At 40.2% G+C, this 21,823-nt stretch overlaps 1 protein-coding gene across 1 annotated transcript in view; it reads left to right on the top strand.

Moving 5' to 3' along the window:
- The window catches only part of gpr158a (G protein-coupled receptor 158a), a gene marked incomplete at its 3' end in the record, with an annotated part of 68,232 nt that overhangs the window by 9,036 nt on the left and 37,373 nt on the right, over positions 1–21,823 (top strand). The window contains exon 2 of the mRNA XM_080489767.1: positions 4,220–4,325. Within this exon, the coding sequence (XP_080345893.1) occupies positions 4,220–4,325 (106 nt within the window). The remainder of the gene's footprint in view (positions 1–4,219; positions 4,326–21,823) is intronic.

The raw sequence follows: 21,823 nt of genomic DNA, 5'->3' as shown, positions 1-21,823 counted from the left end.
CAGAAGTACAGGCAACGAGAGTGCTGCACTCGCCCCGGGTCCGCTGGGAGCCGGGCGTAGTAAACCTGCTCCTATATACCTGGAGAACATGCCACGGCAGCAGTATTCCCAGCATGTGTATACCTGACTGCGTGTGTCTGAGAAAATTACATAAGCAAGACGATTTCACGCTCCCTTTGTAAATATTAATGTGCGCTGAAATGACGTCTCTCTGAAAAAACCTGCTGTGTCTTTTTGCACACGTGTGAGTGGAGGTCGTTTTTAAACGTGCAATCCATAACCAGGCTGCTTTTATTCTGGGGGGGGGGGATCTGTCCCCCCCCCCCCCCCCCCCCCCCCCCCCCCGATCTTTCTATTTAACATTCTGTATGGTGTGTCTGTCAAGATTTGGAAAAAAATATTTTTTTAAATCCAAAGATTACAACAAAATACATGCACTTTGTGTTTTATGAAGTAAACAAAATGCAGGTGTAGCAGAGGACAGATCACAGACGAGGCTCAGTCTATTTCAGTATTGCAGTAATCTTCACCATTTACAGAGCAACGCCCTGTGATGAGTGCTATTAATTACACTTGGGGCTTTTTCTGCTACCACATGTCAAAATACGCTCTGTTTAAAAAGGCCCAATATAGATCAGTCGTGAGTTTTAACTTTCCTTTGACATCCGCCTCCCGTGTCGCTCCCGCAGTTTGTCACAGCTGCAGATTTTCACTTTGCTTCTTCAATTGCAGAGACGACAAACTCTTTTATTAAATTTTTTTTATTCTTCTCAGAAAAGTGATACCTGCAACGCTGACTGTGTCTTCTGGCATTTTTCAGCTTTGTGAGATGTTTCAGCAGAGCTGTACCAAGGCGTTGCTATGGAAACCACACTTCTGCCACTTCACAAATGGCAGCAGTGGACAGGCCGTTGCGTATACCAGATGTCAGTATTGTTGATATTTGACAAACCCAAACGTTATATATGATAACATAAAATTATAAATTACCTAAATTATAAGATTGATAAATAATATAGTAAGCACTAATTATTTTAAAACTATACAATAATCTTTTACTTTTTAATGCTTTTGGCGGGGTGGGGAGTGTTCTTGGTTGTATTATACATGTTCGAAATATTGTTGATTGTGTCAATTGTGTTTTCTTAACATCATTTGACTTAGCCAAATTAACTGTGAAGTTAGGGGCTGGTTTTAAAATTCCACTCAAATCTAAAAAAAAATAAAACTACGGTGAACAACATTGCATTCAAATCAATTTTATTTATTTTATTATAGTTATAGTAATATTATAGTTTCTTGAAATAAGAGCTGGAATGTTTTAACTTTCATTAACTCTTTACAGTTCAGATTGACTCAAACACCATGTGCCACTTTTTATGAACCGAAGTCTTTAGAAGCAATAAACTGATCAAACCAACTACTTTACCCAATACTTTTCTCGACTGGAAAACTTTCCTGATGGATTTCTGTAAAAGACTGGCGATACATGTGTTCAGGAGTTATTTTTTGTGTTGTTTGTAATCATTACAATCGGGTCACATATTCAAAATGGGGAGGTATCAAGAACATTTCATTGATAGTGGAATGATATATAAACCTTATGTTTGTATTTTGCTTGCACCCTTCTTACATGTAACACGTTCAATTTTTCTTTTTAAAAGTTCATTATGATGTTAAAATATGTGTTTTACTCAAGCATACATCAGTTGTATCTCACACTTACTCCTTTTTGTCATTCTCAAAGATGGTCTTTAAAACCCATATTCAGAAAAATATGTTTATTCCGTAGCTGTAAATGATCACGTCTAGGAAAATGTTAACTATTTTACATGTTAACTTAGAAAAATAAGTCTGAAATTGAGCCAGAACACAATAAATAAGGCGAGTAATGCATACTGATACCAATAAATAGATGGCATGTCCAATTTTATTGTGTCTAAACTCCATAAAGTTCTTTTCAAATGTTTGGAATTTGTTGCATTAGTGTTGAAATTGCAGAAATGCCAGCATTGCCGGTTTGTTGACACTTCTTGTTGCCTGTAATTACAGAAGGACGCTCATGTAAACAGTTACCATCTAAATGCAATTAGTCATTACAAGCTATTTAAAGATGCACTGTGCTCGTCGTGTGGTAGAATCACTTCGACTGTAGAAGCAAACCTGTGTGAGCATGTCGTATTAGTTCAGCACAATGGAAAGAAAATCCCATTGAGAGTGTATTGCATGCAGAAACACAACCTAGGTAGTAATGTTCTCCATTAATATCTTGCAGAGACCACTAAACAAAGCAGCACCGGGGGCAAAATGCATTAATAATACAAATCATTGCACTCTAATTGAAGCTTTATTAGTCGATGATCGCTGGTTAAAACTTGTTCCATCGAATAGGAGAAATCAACTCTGCAACAGAAGAGATGAATATCTTTGTCCTGACTGGAGGTTGAAATGAAGGCAGGCCCAAATTCTGGAAATGAGAAGAGCAAAGTCATCCGTTAATCCTCCGACTAAATAAAACCAATGTAAATGTGAGCGTTCAAACAAGCGTCACATGAGTTAAAGGTCGACGCAAAGTCAGCCAGTGAAGGAGTTTGCCTGATTAAACAGATTACAGCCCTCATTCGGCGGATATTTATCGTATCTTGCTCAAATACAGTCTTTTTTTTTGGGGGGGGGGGTATTTTTTCTGTTGAAAACCAGATGAGAACATTTAGATTTCTCGCCTCTTGTTGTCTGCATGGAAAATGCGAGTCGGATATTTGTACACTCTGAATGCTGGATTTTTTTTGTTTTTTCATCTTTACCACATTATCCCGGTGTCATGACACCCGTCCTGCCGAGCTTGAAACTCTCCAGAGTCTAGCAGTATGTCTTACGCAAAACTTTAAAGTCGGTATGGATTTCCTAACAACACTCCGCCTCGGGCTGTGCTTCATTTTTAAGGCTTCCGGGAGAGGGGGAAGCCTGTATGTGGGCTGAGGTCGCCGAGAGGAGTACGTGTGGAGCTGCGCACGTCGGCGATCATGTGACGCCTTCTGTTAAACCAGCATAATAACGGCGTGAATTACGTGTAGACTTATATACTGTGGTTTGTCCTGTGTAATGCATCTGTGAGGTAGAAAAAGACAGGTCTGAACCGTCCTCATCGGAGAAAACCTTTTTAACAGGCCTTTCTGTGTGCCGTTACTGCTATTGAAGTATTTCCAAACCTCCTATGTAATGTGAGTGACTGTGACTGTGGGAGGAAACCACTTCACCAACATGAGACCCCCACTGGCTGGTAGTCCAAATTTATTGTCGATAAATTCAATCTACTATTTTTTGTACTAAATCAAACTTTTCTTGTGTTTTGGGTGCTCGGAGCCACTGAAAACACGACTTTTTGAAGTTGCTCCACCTCCTCTTGTAAAGAGGGAAAAACACAAGCCGTAGTAAATAGCTCTTCCGCACCAGTGAGTAGAGTCACAATAACAACAACGTTTGCTTCCAGAGTGGCGTGACTCCCAATCCATATTCTCCTGGGTCGATCCAACCTCGCCATCTGTGTTTACGAATGTGTGCGTACTCACCATTGTTAACGTTTACAGCGTGTTGTTCTCTGCACCGTGTGTGAGGATTCATTCCAAAAACAACCAACAGCATGCACCAGTGGCTCCATTAAATAATTACATTGTTTTCTAAACGTTGTGTGAATGCAAAACTTTTCTGAAGCGAAACAGGAAAAACCATGCGTTTTCACTTGAAATGTCTTGTAATCTGGGTCTAACTCCCTAAGCTTAGATAAGGTATGTGCAGTTAACTTGAACAGATGGGGTGTGCAATGCACTTCCGGTGCTATTGGCTTCAGTTTGTGTCAATCAAATCTAGAACGAGCTACTTGACTTTGCAATTTTCCAGCTCTTTGCTCTCGCTGACTTTAAAGAGTGATTGAGAATACATTGAGATGAATCTATAATAAAGATAAAAACCCAACAGCCAACCTTTAATATCTAACAATGTATTTAAAAGGGAACAAAAATCTGTCTCGGCATGAAAGTATTGAGTATTTTTACTAAACTTCCTGACCGATCCACCTGTTGGTTCCTGAGCCGCCACGCCAATGACTTCCTCACAGGGATTATTTAAGTTCCTCCACCTCAGATCCTGAGAGCCCTTCACTTTCCCACTGCCACAGTTAATCCTCCCACAGCCGGGTGACCGCTGTCCTCCTGTCTTGCAGGGGCGTGGTGCGAGTGGACATTAATCTACAGGATGTTGATATCGACCAGTGCTCCGCTGACGGCTGGTTTGCTGGAACCCATCGATGCAACCTGACCACTATGGAGGTGAGTGAGGCGAACATGCGGATTAGAAACGAGATTGATCTGCTCCCTGAAACTGAACTGTAATGCACACCCATTCGCTCGCATCTCCACGAGGCACTAAATGGAAAAGCAGTAAATCTGTATGTCCTGTGACAAACGGCCGGCGATCCGGATCTCCCCTGATGATACTGTTACAACCAGCTGCTGCCTAATTGTACAATGAAAGTATGTTGTGATTTACTGTATATTTTTAATGTCTGTTTGAATCATAAATATGGATTCAGGTCATTTATTTGGCTTCGAAAAGCGGATCGATGTTGAGTGAAGAGAGACAGTGACACTTTGAACTTTTAGCTTCCACTGAACATACAGCCAATACATTACAGTCCACAGTAGTTACAGCTGTGACTGTGCAAGGAGCGACTTATTTATCCTCATAAATTCATCCTTCGGTGTGTCAAAACTGCAGGGAGGAGTGATGCTCCGGTCACACATGAAGCTTTGTTGAAGGCAGCCACAGCTCATCTCGGTTATTACCTCCATCAAGGTTACGTTGTCGTGATATACGACGTGTTTGTGTGTTGACTCTCTGAGCATGGCTGGCTGTGAAAGCAGGTGAACTGCTGGGCACAGTCGTTTTGTAGTCATTAGACATTAGACAGTGATACAGTGGACAAACTCTTTTCTAATCTTCAGGGTATAACTCAGGGTCGAGAAATATATCAATATATATATATATATATATATATGATTTGGAGTTTATTGAAATCTAAAATATGTAAAGCAGCAGTTGGGAGGATGAACTCGGCCCAAAGAGGGATTTTTGGTTAAATGTCAGACTTTTGTTTTTATTTTTACAATATGTCATTTTTTAACAGTTTGAATATTCAGGCAAATAAAAGCATAACTCTTCTCGAAGACAAAAACTTTTACAGATGGTCTGCAAGTGTTTTAACTGTTAAACATACAATTTATTAGTTGGTTCGTGGAAGGGCATCCAGCATGAAATATAACCAATGCTGCAGTGTACACACTTAAGCAGACTTTGGCCATCACATTTGGCCCCCCAACATCAATTTGAATTATTCCTTAATACTTTAAAACAAAATGCATTTGAAGGTGGAAATCATCAAATGCATGAATTTTGAATTTGGCAAGCTTCATTTACAGTTTTTAAAAGTGCTCCTTAGGTTATATTGGTAGCTCCAATTTGCATACATCTTTAAATAATCCATTATTATTTGACTCTCTGACAGATAATTACACTTTTGATCCCTGCCCCCATCCTTGATTATCATATATTTACATTAAATCCAGCTCTAAAAATGTAACTTGATCATAAAAGCAAACAGTTTGTTCGGGTTTGCTCAAAGGAAGACTCAGGACGTCGGACACCACTGCATGTGGAGCAGAGGCTCATTTTCTTTGAAGCACAGAAAAAATGAAGAACCAAATATCCAAATGACTGAAAACAAAAAAATCCTCCGGATCACAGGAGACAACAGTGAGACACTGTAAAAGTCCAGAAACACACAGAACACAGAAACACAGACGAACCAACAAGCAGAACACACAGAAGATGCCCACTATATACCACCGCCACCAGGTGAAGACAATTACACACTCAGGCACAGGTGAAACACATCAGGGCAGGGAGCAGCAATCAGACACGAGGAAGGGAAGTCAAGGAGCTAACGAGAGACAGAGGCCACGTTTCCACGTACACGGGTATTTGAAAAAACAGTGACATTTCTCTCCGTTTGGACCAACCATGTACAAATAAACGCAGTGACGATGTGCCACAAATGGTTGTTCCTGAAAACTCCGGACACAGTGAAGCCCCGGATAGACTCTCTGTCTCCGGTTGCATCCAAAGTGGGGTAGACGGATATTTATGTCACAATTCATGATTTCGTGTTTTTTTTCCAGGGTCCTGATTGGCTATCATAGCTTTATGTATCTCGTTACACTGCCCCCTACAGGTTTGGCATGCTCATAGCAGCTCTGAACCAGGTGTATATGCGGGTCTGTGTCAATGAAGATTTTTTCTTTAAACGAAAAGGGGGAAATATCAGTAGTTTTTTTTTTAAAACCCAGGTACGTGTATACGTGGCCTTAGTATCATCACTTCTGTTCAAAATCTAGAATGAAAAAAAAAAGATGGACAAAGACGTTTCCTCTGATCTGCAGATTTCCCTGTTTGTCCCTCAGTAATCTCATACTCTGAAACCCACTGACGTATCGGATTATAAACATTTAAAAGCCTTGTTCACTTCTGTATTGATCGGGAATAAAAGCAGAATAATTAAAAATATGGAATTAACTGCATTAACCAAAACATTCCCAAGCATGAAAATCTAGTCTTGTGTAAAGTAACCTTTTTACCTGCAGTTACTCCAGCAACTACTGGGGTCATGTTTTATGCATGCTTTTTTTTTTTTGATCATTAATACTTCATGCCTACTCTCATTGAAGACTTTCATGTGCCTGACCTGCTGTCTGCACGCTAAAAATAAAACATTTGCCCAACAAAAGAACTAAGCCGTCTTTTTTCAGACATTTGAGGGAGTTGTTTCGACTTGTGGCAGCTTTATACCCAAAACTATGCTTTCAGGGTGGCCAATTAGCGTTTCTATCTTCATAGGTACATTTTTAGTCCATATTTGTCTGTACGAACAGAGATTGAACCGTGCTTCGATGTCCAGTGGGATGCAGAGTGGAGGTCAGAGGTCACACTGTGTAGCGAGGCACCAATTCATTTCATTACATCAGACGGGTCAAACTCATTTAAAGGTCAGGGCCCACCTGCAAACAATTTGATCTAAGCTTGTGCGCACCAGTAAAATAACAAATACTAGTACATCATGAATATGTTCAAAAATAATGCTGGGGATAAAGTGCAATCTGAATACACACCTGCCATAATGCTTCTGTTGTAGCAGGATTTATTTGAACAAACTCAACCTCTTGGTAATACTTTACTTTAAAAAATGTTTGTCCTTCTTGCTAATAAAATAGCATTAAAGCAATATCATAAGGGTGAGTTTGTGAAAACTGGCCGCAGATATGCAGAATCACAGTGGCAAGTTGCATGAAAAGTTCATGTTTCTCATAATCGAATTACTTCCGGTATCTGCATGAGTAACTTTCACACTTCACTACATGTTATGAAAGATTATTTTGTTTTTCACAATTAATATCGGCCAAGATTTCTCATTGTTGTCCATTTCTTTGAACAATTGGAAGAGAATAAATTAGCACCCTTCTCCAAGCGAGGAATAAAATCTCAGACTCCCATTTAAAGCATTATATGTAATCCATTAGTTTCGTTTGAGAGTTGTGGCTTTAAAAGTTTGCCTGGCGTTTTTCTTTTTTAAACTTATGACATCACTGGGAAGGGGGGCTAAATACACACGTCATTGCACAGGAATATTTGACTCAGTACAAAAAGTCCAAATGAAATTTAACCAACACTACTGCTAATTGTTGACATATGTCAGCATGCAATTATCAAGAAGGTGTAAGTCAATTTTTTAGGAGTATGTTAGAAAAAAAACACCTTTAATGTAGTTTCCATTGACAAACAAATCAATATATAATATTTTGCACTTCAAGCAAGCACAAAGAAACGATAATCAGTAGCTGAATTCCAACCTTCAATTATGACAAAACACAATTATTTGAATTCTTATGTAGTATATTGAATATAGTCAATTTAAAGTGTTAAAAATATGACAATTCCTATTACTGACGTATAAGTTTTCTGTATTTTGGTTCAAGTTGATGAAATACACACAATGAGCAAGGCTCATATTCCTTTGGTGTTACAGGAAGGTTCATGCAAACCTTTTCAGGATGTTTTTGTATTTCTTTTTTTTTAATACAAAAGTAAAACTTCAGGTTAGTTGGGATTGATGCGCCATTAATTTACTGATCAGTATTAACTGATCAGAATAACTAATCTTATAGGTTCTTAAAACTAGTCTTTATTTCTTTATGGTCAAAGCTTACAACTCAAAATATTTTCTCGTGACAAACATCAGTGCGATGGACCAGATTGATACAGTCACTAACTCTCATCTTTAAGTTCTTCTTCAGGTTTGGTTGCCACAGTCCGTTTGCTTTCTGCCCTCCTGGTTTTAGTTGCCCCGGTGCTGCTTCACCCACTGTTCCAGTTCATTGTTCAGAGCGATAGATTTCCACGAGGAGCTGTAGATCAGACTGCTTCATAATGCATGCGGTGTAATGGATTGCAGTGAGTCTCTCTGAATAATTAATCACTCTCTTTGTCTGAGTACTTCCACCTCTTCGTGGACAGTCAATGCCAGAGACATTTGACATAGTGCCTGCGTGCGCACGTCGCTGTGTGTATGTGTAGGGGGACTACAAGGGGGAGAAATGCTTTGTTAATGGTATGGATTTCAGCTGGGCTTGCAAAATAATGATCTCTGTGTGCTTACAGCGCAGGAGTGTGTGAGGGGGCTGCTTGCTTACAGCTGACGGATGAAAACTGGCATGTTGCAGGATGCGTCCTGTCTTCCGTGACAGCTTTATCACCAAGAAGTGGCCATTATCGTCATATCTGCTAGATAAACAACACGGATAAGCAGCGTTGTGTGCGTGTGTGTGTGTGTGTGTGTGTGTGTGTTGTGTGGATGCACTCATGGACAGGATTTCCAGCACTTCGTTATAGCTCATGGATGTGTGGAGCTCAGTTTGTGTCTGTTATATCACACAAGATGGGTGAAACTAGGAATTGCAGCAAGTCGTCTTCATATCTGTTGGAGTTAGCGCTCCAACTTCCTGCTCCTCAAGTCTCTCCAGTTATGAATCGAAAGTACGACAGTGCTGTGATTCAGTCTTGTAGAGCTGTGTGTGTGAAGTAACGCGTTAAAAACGGCTCTGGAAGGGATGCCCCGGATTCACAAACAGCCATTTGTTTTGCTTTATTGATATTTTCCTACTTTAAACGTGCAGGTATTCCTTGTTTTAATACGCTTAGCAGCTTCCTCCCACATCAGAGCTCGGTGGATCTCTTCTGTTTTATTGGAGACAAAGTAATGTCTTTGGTTGGTGTTCTAACAGTTTATTGAAGTGTTTTATTCACCAACATTATACACGTTCACTTTCCACCCACAGATGATCTTTATGGTGGCATTTGGAGCCACTCGGGGTACTTAGTTTCTCTTTTGCATGCATCGCTCTCTCAGGATCCATTGGACGGCTTCCATTCATCACTCAGCCACCGCTGTTCCTTCACATCTTGGCGGTTGGTCAAAGTGCTGCCATCCCAGCAATTGAATTTGACAAAATGCTGTAGTTTCCAGCCGGCCGCCTCTCTGACTCGCCCCCCACCCCGCTACATCCACCTTCTAAAGCTGCTGTTTGCCCAGCCGAGCATGCAGGCACGCCCAAACTCAGACGGAGGCACATGACATGGATGACAGATTCACCGGGGAGGCAGTGCAGAGCAGGATGGCGCTCGGCTTATTGATGGGAAAAACACACTAACGCTACAGACATTCGAAGGCAGAGTTCTTTTTAAAACCCTGAAGTTGACTGTTACCTTTAATTCTTCTCTGTGGAATCATTTCCACACATACAGAGCTCAGGAAATCTTGTAAAACGTTCAAAAATAACTTCTCAGTGGTTAAATGGGTTAGAAATTATGGACGTTTTAGGGAAAATGGAATAAGCATTGCTCAGCTGATGTTTTCAAAAGTGATTATACCAGAAATTTTGGAAGATGAAGCCCACTCATAGAGCTCGAATAATATTCTACCCCTTCACTCCACTCCAATTTTATATTTTAAGATATCACTGGTAATAAATGTTGGAGCAAAACATCTGGAAAGTCTTCATATATGTCTGCAACTGTCATAGCTGTTTTTGGTGGTCTTCGATGAAGCTTTGAAAAAAATAAAATTATATATCTATATCTAAATTAAGTTTTAAACATGCATATTTTTGTATTCATGTCATCATCATCACGATCTCAAGAATGAAAAGGCATCCCCCTGTTCCCCAGATATTTGTGTTATTAGGCACTGACTGAAATATGTTTAACCCAAACGTAAGTGTAAAAATACACCATTGCATGTAAATCATATTATTAAATTCCATAAAAAGTGGCATAAAATGGACAAAAAACACACATATTTTACCACATAAGGAAATGCTTTGTTGGGGCGTTTACGCTATTCTGAGAAAATACTACGAAAAACCTTCTCTCTCAATAATTATGACCACTAAAGTTTCCGATATTATCCTATTTTATAAATTCAATGTTATTGGTTTAGAGGACAACAAAGAGGCACAAGTTAAGAGATATAGTTATTGGCACAGTAAAGGGTTTAGCTACTTAAATGAAGTTGTAGATATTTGTGAAAATATGGATAAACTTAGGGAAAGAAATGTCAGACTTGTAAAAAAAAAAAAAACGTATATCTTGAGACACACTGAATAACAATATTAAGAGTAAGTTGCTCTGCAGCAGGAGCAAGAGAATAGATTTCAATAAGTTTTACAGTTTGTCATTTTTTTCCCAAAATTTAGAAATGTCTTTAGGAGGACTGCGTCTTCTGTGAGACCCTAAATACAAAATACTACCTCAGTGCACATCTATACGCGCCTCCTCCCACCGTGTTAAATCATTGCTAAATTAGATTATTGCACTTCATATATCACCAAGTATTTGCAGGGACTTGCTGTCAAAAACAATATACAGCCATCGATGTTCTTATAGACTCTGACTGCAGACAAGTCGCTGCATTTATTCAGCTGAGAGCAAACATTGCAATTTCTTTGATTAGTCTGACTCATAGTGAAAGTATATGAGTCATACCGCAGAACCAGCGTCCAACTCCGAGTCGGTTTCCTGTTGAAAACACACACGCTGTCCGAGGTGGCCGTTTACCTTCCTCCCCGCCTCTCACCTCTCACTAATGACGCTTCCATTAGTGTGTTTCACCGTTTTTCAAAAAGTCCAGGACTTTGCCGCCCTCGGGGCACCATTCATTGGGGGGAATGTGGCTTTGGATGATGATGAATGTTTCAATCAATTAGCTTATTGCTCAGAACAAGTGCTGGGGCCCTTGGGGGGGACCGTAGCCAGTGAAAGGCAGTGACACATAACCTGAATGATTGCTTGAGCCGGCGTGACGAGGAGCCGCGGCGCTCTGCTGCTGCTGCGTGAAACGAGCGACGATTGATCTTGAGAACACGTTTAGAAATCAGAAATTTTGTTAAAATATTGTATGAATAAGTGTACTTGAGTTTCAAATCTCAACTTGATTTGTCCTCATCATGCCCAAATATGATTAAGTGCCAGGTTGTCCACCTGTACAATTATTATATTACATCCAGCATTTATTCTGGTCACGTGGTAGATTAACTATTGTCATGGTTCCCAAATTTATTCTATAGAAATACCAATATTTCCAGTATCCCTTACCCGGACAGACATTCATTTTTTATATTCAAATATTTCATCCAAACTGCAAATTTAATGTAAAACATATCAAATAATGTTTGAAAAAAGATTAGTGAAATAACTAAAAGTGCATTTTGTCTGACAATTTTTGCCTTTACATTTTGATATTCAACATTCAATACTTTCTGTGCAAAAATAGCTTTTAAAAGAAGCGGCACACTGAAAAAAACAACAAAAAAACCACTCAACCCGAACTTTAGCGGGTTTTTAATTAAATTCACTGTAACAATCATGTTGGTCTTCACTCGGTTAAGATGTAATGGATCCGAGCCCCTCAAAGGGAGCCCCACCCCCCACACACACACACTTCGGGAAACCGCTGAACTAATGAATTTATGCAGCGTGCAAACTTTAAGAAATGTCCTTTATGTGAAGTTACTTTGGAGCTTTGAGTCACTGTGGCAGATTAAGTGAGGCGCTCCTGGTCTTGTTAGCTTGATAACTGGTCCCTACTGATAATACAACGCAACTAAATTAACCCATGAACGGTACTCAGCACTTTCTATCCACAAACAAAATGACATAAATGGACTGATGTGTCCCAAAATGCACCATTTACTTAAATTATGCACTCTGAATTGTCAAAATATAATCCTCACTCCTGTTTTGTCAATTTGTTTTTAGTTCAAATTCTCAGCTACCAATTGACCCAAACAGCCAATGCACTGCCCCAAAACGCACACAAACAAAAGGCATCTCATGGCGTTTGTGTTTGTGTTTTCCACACTCGGCACCATGTGTGGTTTATTTTTCTGCTGCCCCACAGTGCTCACAGGCTGAATGGATATTTGGACTCGCTCTGTTGACTCACCGTTACATCTTGACCTTGGTTCACAAGGTTGTCCTGGCCCGGCCCGCTATCATCTCAATCACATGCTGATTTTTCCGCCGTGCAGCCCGCGCCGCTGAATTAATAACGCCATCAGTGTTGAACAACTGCTGCTCACCTCCTGCTCGCGCTGCTCTCACCTTCTGTGTCTCCGGTTCGCCGTCTCTCTCCCTGACTCACACACTTGTCCTCACATATTGGGTCACTACATTAACTTCCAGTCTCTCCCTTCTCCCGACACTCAACTTCATGTAAGCTTCATTTAAAAAAAAAAAAAACAACCTCATCCTGCAAATAGTTATTACCACGTGGAGACCAGATGGGTTTGGTTTTGAATGATTAAGATGTTCCTTCATTCATTTTGAGAGAATAAATCTTTAATAAAATACCAAGCCTTGTGTGGAATATCGTTGTTTTTCATTTCCGTCTGTTTTGTCCTCTATCCGCTATGTATATACATCTCAGTACTTTATTTATTTTTGAATTCTTTCAATATAGTTGCTCTGAAGGAATTTGATTATGGAGACAAGAAAGTGTATCATATTCTGTTATAGTAATAATATGATACTGTATTGCCACATATTTAATTGTACCGTAGTATAGCATATTAATTGTACAATGTATCACATCTGAATATATTGTAGTAGTGTATCATAAAGTTGCATCCGTATGAGCAGTGTATTGTAGCTTATCATAGTGTATCATATAAGGCTGTACTGATGTGTTATTGATTGTACTGTGTCATAGTGTATTGCATCTATATCATAGCAAATAGTTGCACATCATAACAAAGAGTAGCTTATCATAGCCTATCGTACTGTATCATAGAGTAGTTCACTGTATCCTATCACATTATGTTATGTCGGTACCACGTGCTTTGTGCAACGATATTTGTAAAAAATGTTTTTGAAATGTTGCCGAATCTAATTAGATTATGTTTGATTTACATTTTTTTGACATCAACAGTCGACAAAATGAAGAGAGGAATGCACTGCCCACTCACTGAGCTAAAAGGGTTAAAAAAGACTGAGGGCAGAAAGTAGCTGATTGACATTAACCCCACTTGGCGACCTGCAATGTGACGCAGGCCATTCATGTCATGCACTGTTCCTGTGATTACGTCATTGCCTCTTGTATTTTGCAATCTTTCACTTGCAGCCCGCCTATAACTTACTCAGATCAGATCATGGGACAAAGGCCATGCGCTGTATTGGCAGCTATGATAACAAACCTCATTTATCTGCACTGCAGCGGCCGCAGGAAGTGACACAGACACAGAACATGGTATATTGGTTCCTTAATTGAGCTCATTTATTCATTCATTTAGCCAAGAAAGATTTATGACAGGTCCAATTGATGGCATTTAGTTAAAAATGCTGAGCGTCATTAATCAGTTTGTGACAAATAGCATTGATCTGAACTGGTAGAGGTTTTAGACCTCATTCTTGTCTTTTATGTTGGAAATTATTGGGAAAAATGCCAGACTATGAGAAATTGCATTTTTTTCCCAATGGCATATTGACTATCAGTGAACGGCTGTGGTTAAGCTAAGCTATGTGCTTTGAGCACAAGGCAATTAAACGCTACTTTTGTTCATTCCTATGACTGAATGGTTTTGTTAACAATTTTAGGTTAATATAAAATAAAGAAAATTGGAAAACCAAAACATGTGCTCCAAAAGTGTTTTGCATTGTTATAATGTATAAATATAATAAATAATGTAATAATGATAATACAAACAAAAAGACTACCACTCTGATGTGCTAATGTTATTAGTTTTTAGTGTGATAGATACAAGAGTGGACCGCTGGAGATTTGTCCTGATCAGTGAGGTCGTGAAGAACAGAGTCTCTTTCAACCTGCCGATCTATTTTCAGCAACATGGGTGAAGTAAAATGGCTCTAAGTGTCCTAATTAGCTACATTCCTTTCCATATTGCCTGTTAAGAGTATGTTCAGGAGACTATAAATAGGGTAATTGCTAATTATCTACAGTGATCTCACCAAACCTGTGATTATGCTTCGGAGTTGATAAGGGTCTTTGATAGAAAGGAAATGGAATACTGCTGTGCACAAATAGACTGAAATTCACCCTTCAATTTCAGCAAATCCTTTTGTCCTGCTGAATTACGCAGCATTGTAGTAAAGGAGCAGAAAGGCCGCGCTCTTAAGTCCAGGGGGAAAAAAAGGACCAAAAAAATGCAAACTGACTGCAAGAGAAAGGATTAAGGATTTAAAAAATTTTTTTTAGAAGAAGCAGGGTTGTAGATCTGTCTGTTGCTCTGCAGATGGAGTGCCATTTCTTTAAAACAGTTTTTAAAAGTGCTCAATACTGAATTTTTTATTTTTTTTTATTGATACAAGAACACTGAATACCCACCAAAGGCTGGGTCCAAATGGATGAATGCACTTTGTAAAAGACTCTGCTGGTTTAGGATTGCAGCCTGTAACATGGACAGACTCCTGTTTGATAGTAATACATCAACAGAACCAGAAATATCTTCGGTTTTCATATAGAATAATGCAGGAATGAGTCCGAAAGTTGATGGATGGAGACCTTGTAAAGTCACCCTGAGATCCTGCAAAAAAAAAAAAGAAAACGGTTGCAGAAAGTTTTTTAGACTTTGCGCTGTTCCCCTTGGAGCTAAAAACGTCTTATATAACCTTTCCACTTATGCAGCCTATGACCTGCAAAAAGTCTTTACAAAACTTGTAGAGTTCCTTCATTAGAATTCAAGCTGGATCTGCAACATCTCATCTGAAAAAAAACCAAAATATTGAGGATTTTTACACATTTTAAAGACAGATTAACAAAGACAAAACAAAACATGTTGGACCAAATCAAATGTTCCTGCCTGTGCAGGTTTTTCAAGATAGAATCATGAAGATGTGAAGGTGTTGGCAGTAACCCAGAATGATGAAGGTCCCAGGCCACTTCTGACGTTTGATTTTGTCGCCTCTGTTTCGAGCAGTCCAGCCTCTCCTCTCCCACTGTCTCGCTAATTGGCTCCATGGACCAAGCTGGATCTCTGAATTTACATGGAAACACTTTAAAGACTTGAATACACTTGTCCCCGGGCAAAGTCTTCCATCCGCTTCGCCCAGTCTGAGCAGCACACCGCCAAGCGAGCCAGAAAGCAAACAGTCGGTCCGCGGAGGATAAGAAAAGAGCTGAATGTGGAGGTAAAACATTTGTCGAGGGACCCATGAGACCGGCTGTGAGGCGAGTGCAACTGCATGCGCAGAAAGGGAAGAAAGAGGCAAAGAAAGACTGAGGGATGAGAGGGAAGTCTAACAGGGATATTTACAGGAGCCTTTACCTGCTGTTTACCTGTTCTCCACAAACCGTATAGGAGGATTTTACAATGCTTGTCTGGATTCATGTCATGGCAGCAGACTCCTTCTCAAAGATCCTCAACTTTCAGTAAGATTTAGTTGCTACTTGAAGCTGCACGGAGCCGTAGTGGTGAGCACGCTCACATTGAGAAGACATTGGTTTGATTCAGGTTCGGAGTTTATTGGTTCGTAGTTTGTGTGTTTTATTTGCCGATTAGATCAAATGGTGTCTGCTGATAATGGCCCCTGAGCCCACAACCCTAACATGGACAATGTGGGTGTGGAAGATGGATGTGGAAAAGAGCACCAATTAAAAACATTTTGATGAAATGAAATCAAACGATAGTCTGAAGAACACACTGAAGAACCTGGCGTTGATATTAAAAATCAGAATTAGCGCTCAGTATTGGTCAGACCAATGACGGATTTGCTCACTCATTTCCGTCGCATTATATAACTATTAACACTCACGGAGAGACAGCAACTCTAAAAGTCCCCCGTCTACACAAGTCCCAGGAGAATATGGACTGGAAGTCATGACACTCTGGAGGCAAACGTTGTTAAGATCCATGTACTTGCTCTAGTGCAGAAAAACAATGTATTTACTCACTAAAGTTGCATTTTTCCCCCGTTTTCAGTGGCTCCGAGCACCGTCGTCGTGTAAACGAACACCCAAATTGCAATGGCAGTTCTTCGTTTTCACTTGAAAACGAGGCCATAAACTTCACTTACTGTGATCACGTTAGTAATTCTTCAATAGTAATCAGATACTAGCGATCTCCTGGCACCAAATGTAGTGGCATTAGTAACTCTGGCCTATCATTACCCAGAAGACTTTGCACAGCGCTGATGCACATCTTAAACACGAGGTAAACAGGTGCCTGTTCTCCCTGACACTTAGAGAAGCAGCAAACGTGATTAGGAAAAGTAATATCTCTTTGGTGAATGTGTTCACTCGTCCCAGCTCGGGTGCCAGTGCTGAGCTCCCTCGGGTCGCTGTGTTTATCGCACTTGCGTTCAGGCTTTGCTCTTTGGACAGCACCCAAAGCGAGGCCGCGCTGTCCGCACAGCGCCGGCCGGGCTAACTCGTGCTAGTTGACCTCGTTTAAAGGGCGGACTGGCTGCGAAGCTGTCGCTCTGAGCGCGGAGCCTCAGTCAGCCAGCTCGCTCCAGCGTCTCTGCCACTGGGCAGGCTTTGTGTTGTCCCGAGCCGAGGAAGATCATCAGAACCAGACCCGGCGCAAGTTTATGCGGCCCCGGATTTACCCCGGCAGCTAAAAACAGAAATGACTACAAACAAAAAAAAACAAACATAAAAACATTGAGAACGATCTCAGCCCGAAGCAAAGCAAGTGACGTCAGAAGACTCTTTCTGTTTGCCCTTTCTGTCTTGTTCACTCTCTCTCATCCGCACAAACTCCTGAGTCCGACTGCAGTGTCTTATGGGTTCATTCATCATGATGCATTTAGTAAGCAGTGACCCAGCTGTACCTGCGGTATTCTCAGTGAAAGGAAGAAAGCCACAGGGCAGATTAACATGTCCTATGTGCACAATGCAAGACTTCACTCTGCTCCTTATTGGGACTCGTTTTCACAGTGTTGGTATCGTATCTCTGCCGATGTGGATAGTGGACATGAAAGATGAAAAGATTAATTTTTTTTCTAAAATACCTTATTTGTGAATTAACTCGTTTTATGAGTATGCAGTCAGGAAATGAAGGGATTTGTTTTTTGAATGTGTTTGGCTAAAAAAGTGTGATATATTAAGTTTATTTATGTACAAATAATCATCTGATTATTTCCGTGATGCTGCATGCACAACGCAGGTAGGATAAAGCCACCACCCCCCTTCTTCCTCTCAACCTTGTTTTATCTCGTACGCTATAGTTCAATCTGTAATTATCGGTTGATAAGCTTTCCTCTGGGCTTATGTTGCGCTCTGTAGGATCATTCCAAATATCTGCGGAGGACTGTTAACTGTTGATTATGCACCGTGCCGGACCCGAAGAGCGTGGGCTTATTTCAAAGTGAGGAAGCCGACTCGGCAGCCCCTAATTAGCTGGCAGAAGTCTGTTCCTGGCTTCCTGGTCAGGTGGAAGATGCCCAGCCTCTGCATCAATTAGTGCTACTCTTGGAGTTTGGTGTATTCCCCTGCCTCGTGTCACGGGCAAGGGGATGCAGGGGAACCGGCTGTGTTTGATGTCTGCAGGAAGTACACGCGTGTCGATTGTGCACACATTCATATTCAGGGTGAGCTGCGGGGTACAGCAGTGCCGTTGTAGTCAATTCACTGCTAATTGTTTTTGGAGGTTAGGTTTGCTTTTTGCTGTTATTTATACATCGCTGAAATGAGAGATGTGTGCTTAAAGTTTGCAATTAAATGACATAAAATTGTCCATGGAAGCAGCTTAATTTAAACCCTGTAAAGTCTCCTCGAGTACAGAAGAGCATTTATATTGTAGACATAATGATGAGTTCCTCACTGTCAGTGGTATAACAGGAATAACACCTTATAAAGTAAGAATGCAATTACAATTCAGTTCGCTTTTTTCATAGATTTTTTGTAGGGTTTTTTTGTGTCCTGTTGTCATTGTCATAAGTAAGCATTTGCATGAACTAAAATGTTTATAATGATGGTTACTATTTTGATAAACTCCTGTCTACTGGAGGAGGATTGTCTCGTTAATCCTGAACTCACTCAGACCTTTTGACAGCAACACGTTAACAAAGTTTCTGTAGTCTTTGTTTGTTTACACGGCAACAGCGCCGTAATTCAGACGTAAGATTTCTAAATCATTTATTTGCGGCGAAAACCGAGACACAGAGAGAGCGCGTGTGCGCTGTGTTTATTTCTGCGTCCTGCGGCCTGTTTGCGAGCGCTCCGTTGCAGGCAGAGCACGCTGGCCTGACAGCGTGACGCACATCCGATAAAAAAGACCCTCGCTCGCGGTCACACACATGTCACCATGGCAATTAGCATGTCAAGAGTGTGCGTGATTGGCAGCTGCCACAGCTGGGATGTAAACAACAGCGAGTCGTGCTGGTGGAGGGACCTGGGGTGTCGGAGGCGCGCAGCACAAACACAGGGTGTCTCGCTCTCCAACATGTGGCTGTCATGAAGAATAAATGAGGTGGCTCCTATTTATTTATCTCTGCAGGGAACGACAGCGACGACTCATCTGAAAGCCGCCACTTGTTATTTTATTTTTCAGACTACAAGCAACCTACAGCTTAAACAAGACAAAGTTGTTCATATTTTGCACTGTGTCACACTTTTTCTTTCTTTCTTTTAAAGACTCCGCACAATGAAACACATTATTCCCGTTTGTGATTGTAGACCTAATTAATTGTCAGCGGACGGATGTGATTTGTGCCTTCTGCCGTTACAGTTAGTGCCTTCAGCCCATTATGGAGAAAACAACGTGGCTTCCTATCAACTTCCACTATAATTAACAGAAGATGTCATGTAGAATTGGGTCATGGCATGTGTGGTATTTATTCAAAATACATAAAGTTGCTGAGAGTATATATATATATATATATACTCAACATATTGTTGGTTTGTTCTTACTATAGCATATATCTATACAATAATCAGTAGTTTACTACAATTTGCTATACATATTAAACTGCTGCTTAATAACATGGTAAGATGCGATAATAATGGAGAGAAATTATTTCCATTATTTATGTAGACATTTTCTAATTACTTTATCACATAATCTCTTTAAATTAGTTCACACTATCTCATCTTGTCATTTTGAATTTGCTAAGAAATAGATATTTATATTATTTATAGATGAGAGGGCTGCATTTGCATTTTGATTTTAATCCGACGTCTGTAACTCACTTATAATCACACGATTTTGACCTTAAGCAGTTAAAAAGTTGTGAATGTATTGATCCCGAACAAGGTCAGTGCTGGTGGATGTGTGATAATATGTCCGCAGGTCATTTTCACATCTTTTGGGAATGTCCTGATATCACTTCTTCTGGGAAACAAGTGGTCACACACATCAGAGCTATAATTAAGCCAAAAATCAATTTCATTGTCAGGGTTGTGATGTTGTAATCTGTGCTGGAGTTTAAAAAAAAGAAAAAAAGAGAGAAGGACATTCCTTAAAAATGCTACTACCAAGAAATGAATAAATACAAAAAAATATATGTTTTATGAAGTGGTTTGTTAATGTTTGTGAGCAGTGTTTTCCTTTGTACAGATAGTCTTGAATTCCAAGTTAAGATTAAATTAGTGTCATCCTCTCTGGTAATAAACACTCTGGGTTTGAATTAATGAGGGTCAAAGACCTTCAAGGCTTCCAGGATCTGCAAGGTCAATCCAGATACTGGAGGTCCTTAGTTATTGAGATGCAACCAGATTGATTGTATCATCCAACATGTCAGCTCCCTTGTTCACCTGTTTAAAAACCCACAACCACACAAACCAAAACAAAATAGATTCTACATTCATTTCAACATTTTTACTTTTAAACCACGTATGGCCGCAGTTACTCTTATACTTATATTAATAAAGCTACTCGGAGAATCTTGGAAACTTTACTAGTTGCCTAACAAATCGTTAAGGTTTAATTGGAAGAGTAACTTGTATTTTACCTTTGCTGCATTCAGATAATTTAATTCTGTGCAGGTCGTTGGTGAGTTGTAATTTCTTCATGCAGTTTGTGGTACATATATGTTTTATTCAATCTTTTTTTTAAACTCACCAACGACCTTACGAGAATGTAATTATGGGAGCCGGAGCGATAGAGACAGCAGCTCTGTCAACATTTTATTCAACAAGAAAAGTAACAAGCTCAAATAAACTGTAATTTTCATTGTAACTGCATATATTAGTATCATATTATAGCAATTTACAGCCAAAAATAGAGAAACAGTATTGTGTTACTTTGCTATGTTCCAACACTGTATTTTGATATTCAAACTTTGTTTTCAAGGTTTTATCTTCATTATCAAAAAGGATATTTGAGATTGTCATCCTTGAACCTTTTGCTCCATTCTATGATCTATGTCCAAAATGGGCTTTAGGATACGTGTATATTTGGCTAACATCTGCCACTGAATGTGAAATTTGTAATTTCATTATTATGTAGAAATGTTCTGTTTAAATGTAGCTTCACTCCGAGGTGTTTGACTGTAAGATGAATGGTATTTATTATCACAAATTTGCTTTAAATTGTTATCTCATACAAGTGGGATAAAGCTGTATAGAAATGGATGGATCATTCTCTGGAAAAAGAAGCGATATTCCAACTAATATTTCTCCTTGGTGTTTTGACTTTTTATGTCGGGGTCGAGACCTTTCCGAGCACTGGCCATTTCATGGCTCGTTGGAAACCCTGTGGCATGTGTGCACTGTCACGTGCGACTGATGGCATTTAGGTGGGGAGAAGCACCGAATTCCCCCATTCAGCACACTTCATAACCGAGCCCCTGCATTAGTCACCACAGCAGGCGGGGGGGGGGGGATGCTCTGCCAGGGCTATTCCTGGCTCTCCCCTGTCACACACACTAAAAATATGCATACTCACACTCCCTTCGCAATCTCTCTCGCTCACACACACACACACACACACACACACACACACACACACACACACACACACACACACACACACACACACACACACACACACACACACACACACACACACACACACACACACACACACACACACACACACACACCTGTCTCCGTCTGTTTCTGCTGGTGTCTCCTCGAGGTGGGAATATTAACAGTGGCAGGCAGTAGCTGCAGCACGCTCCACCTGTCCGGAGGAGACGACTGTTGGGGAATCACAGACGAAATGGGTTCACTGGCTCACGTTGCACCACAGCTGGGTTTTTG

This window comes from Lipophrys pholis (genome assembly GCF_963383615.2).
Source record: "Lipophrys pholis genome assembly, chromosome: 20".
Taxonomy (NCBI): Eukaryota; Metazoa; Chordata; class Actinopteri; order Blenniiformes; family Blenniidae; genus Lipophrys; species Lipophrys pholis.
This window is presented reverse-complemented; position numbering and strand designations above follow the sequence as displayed.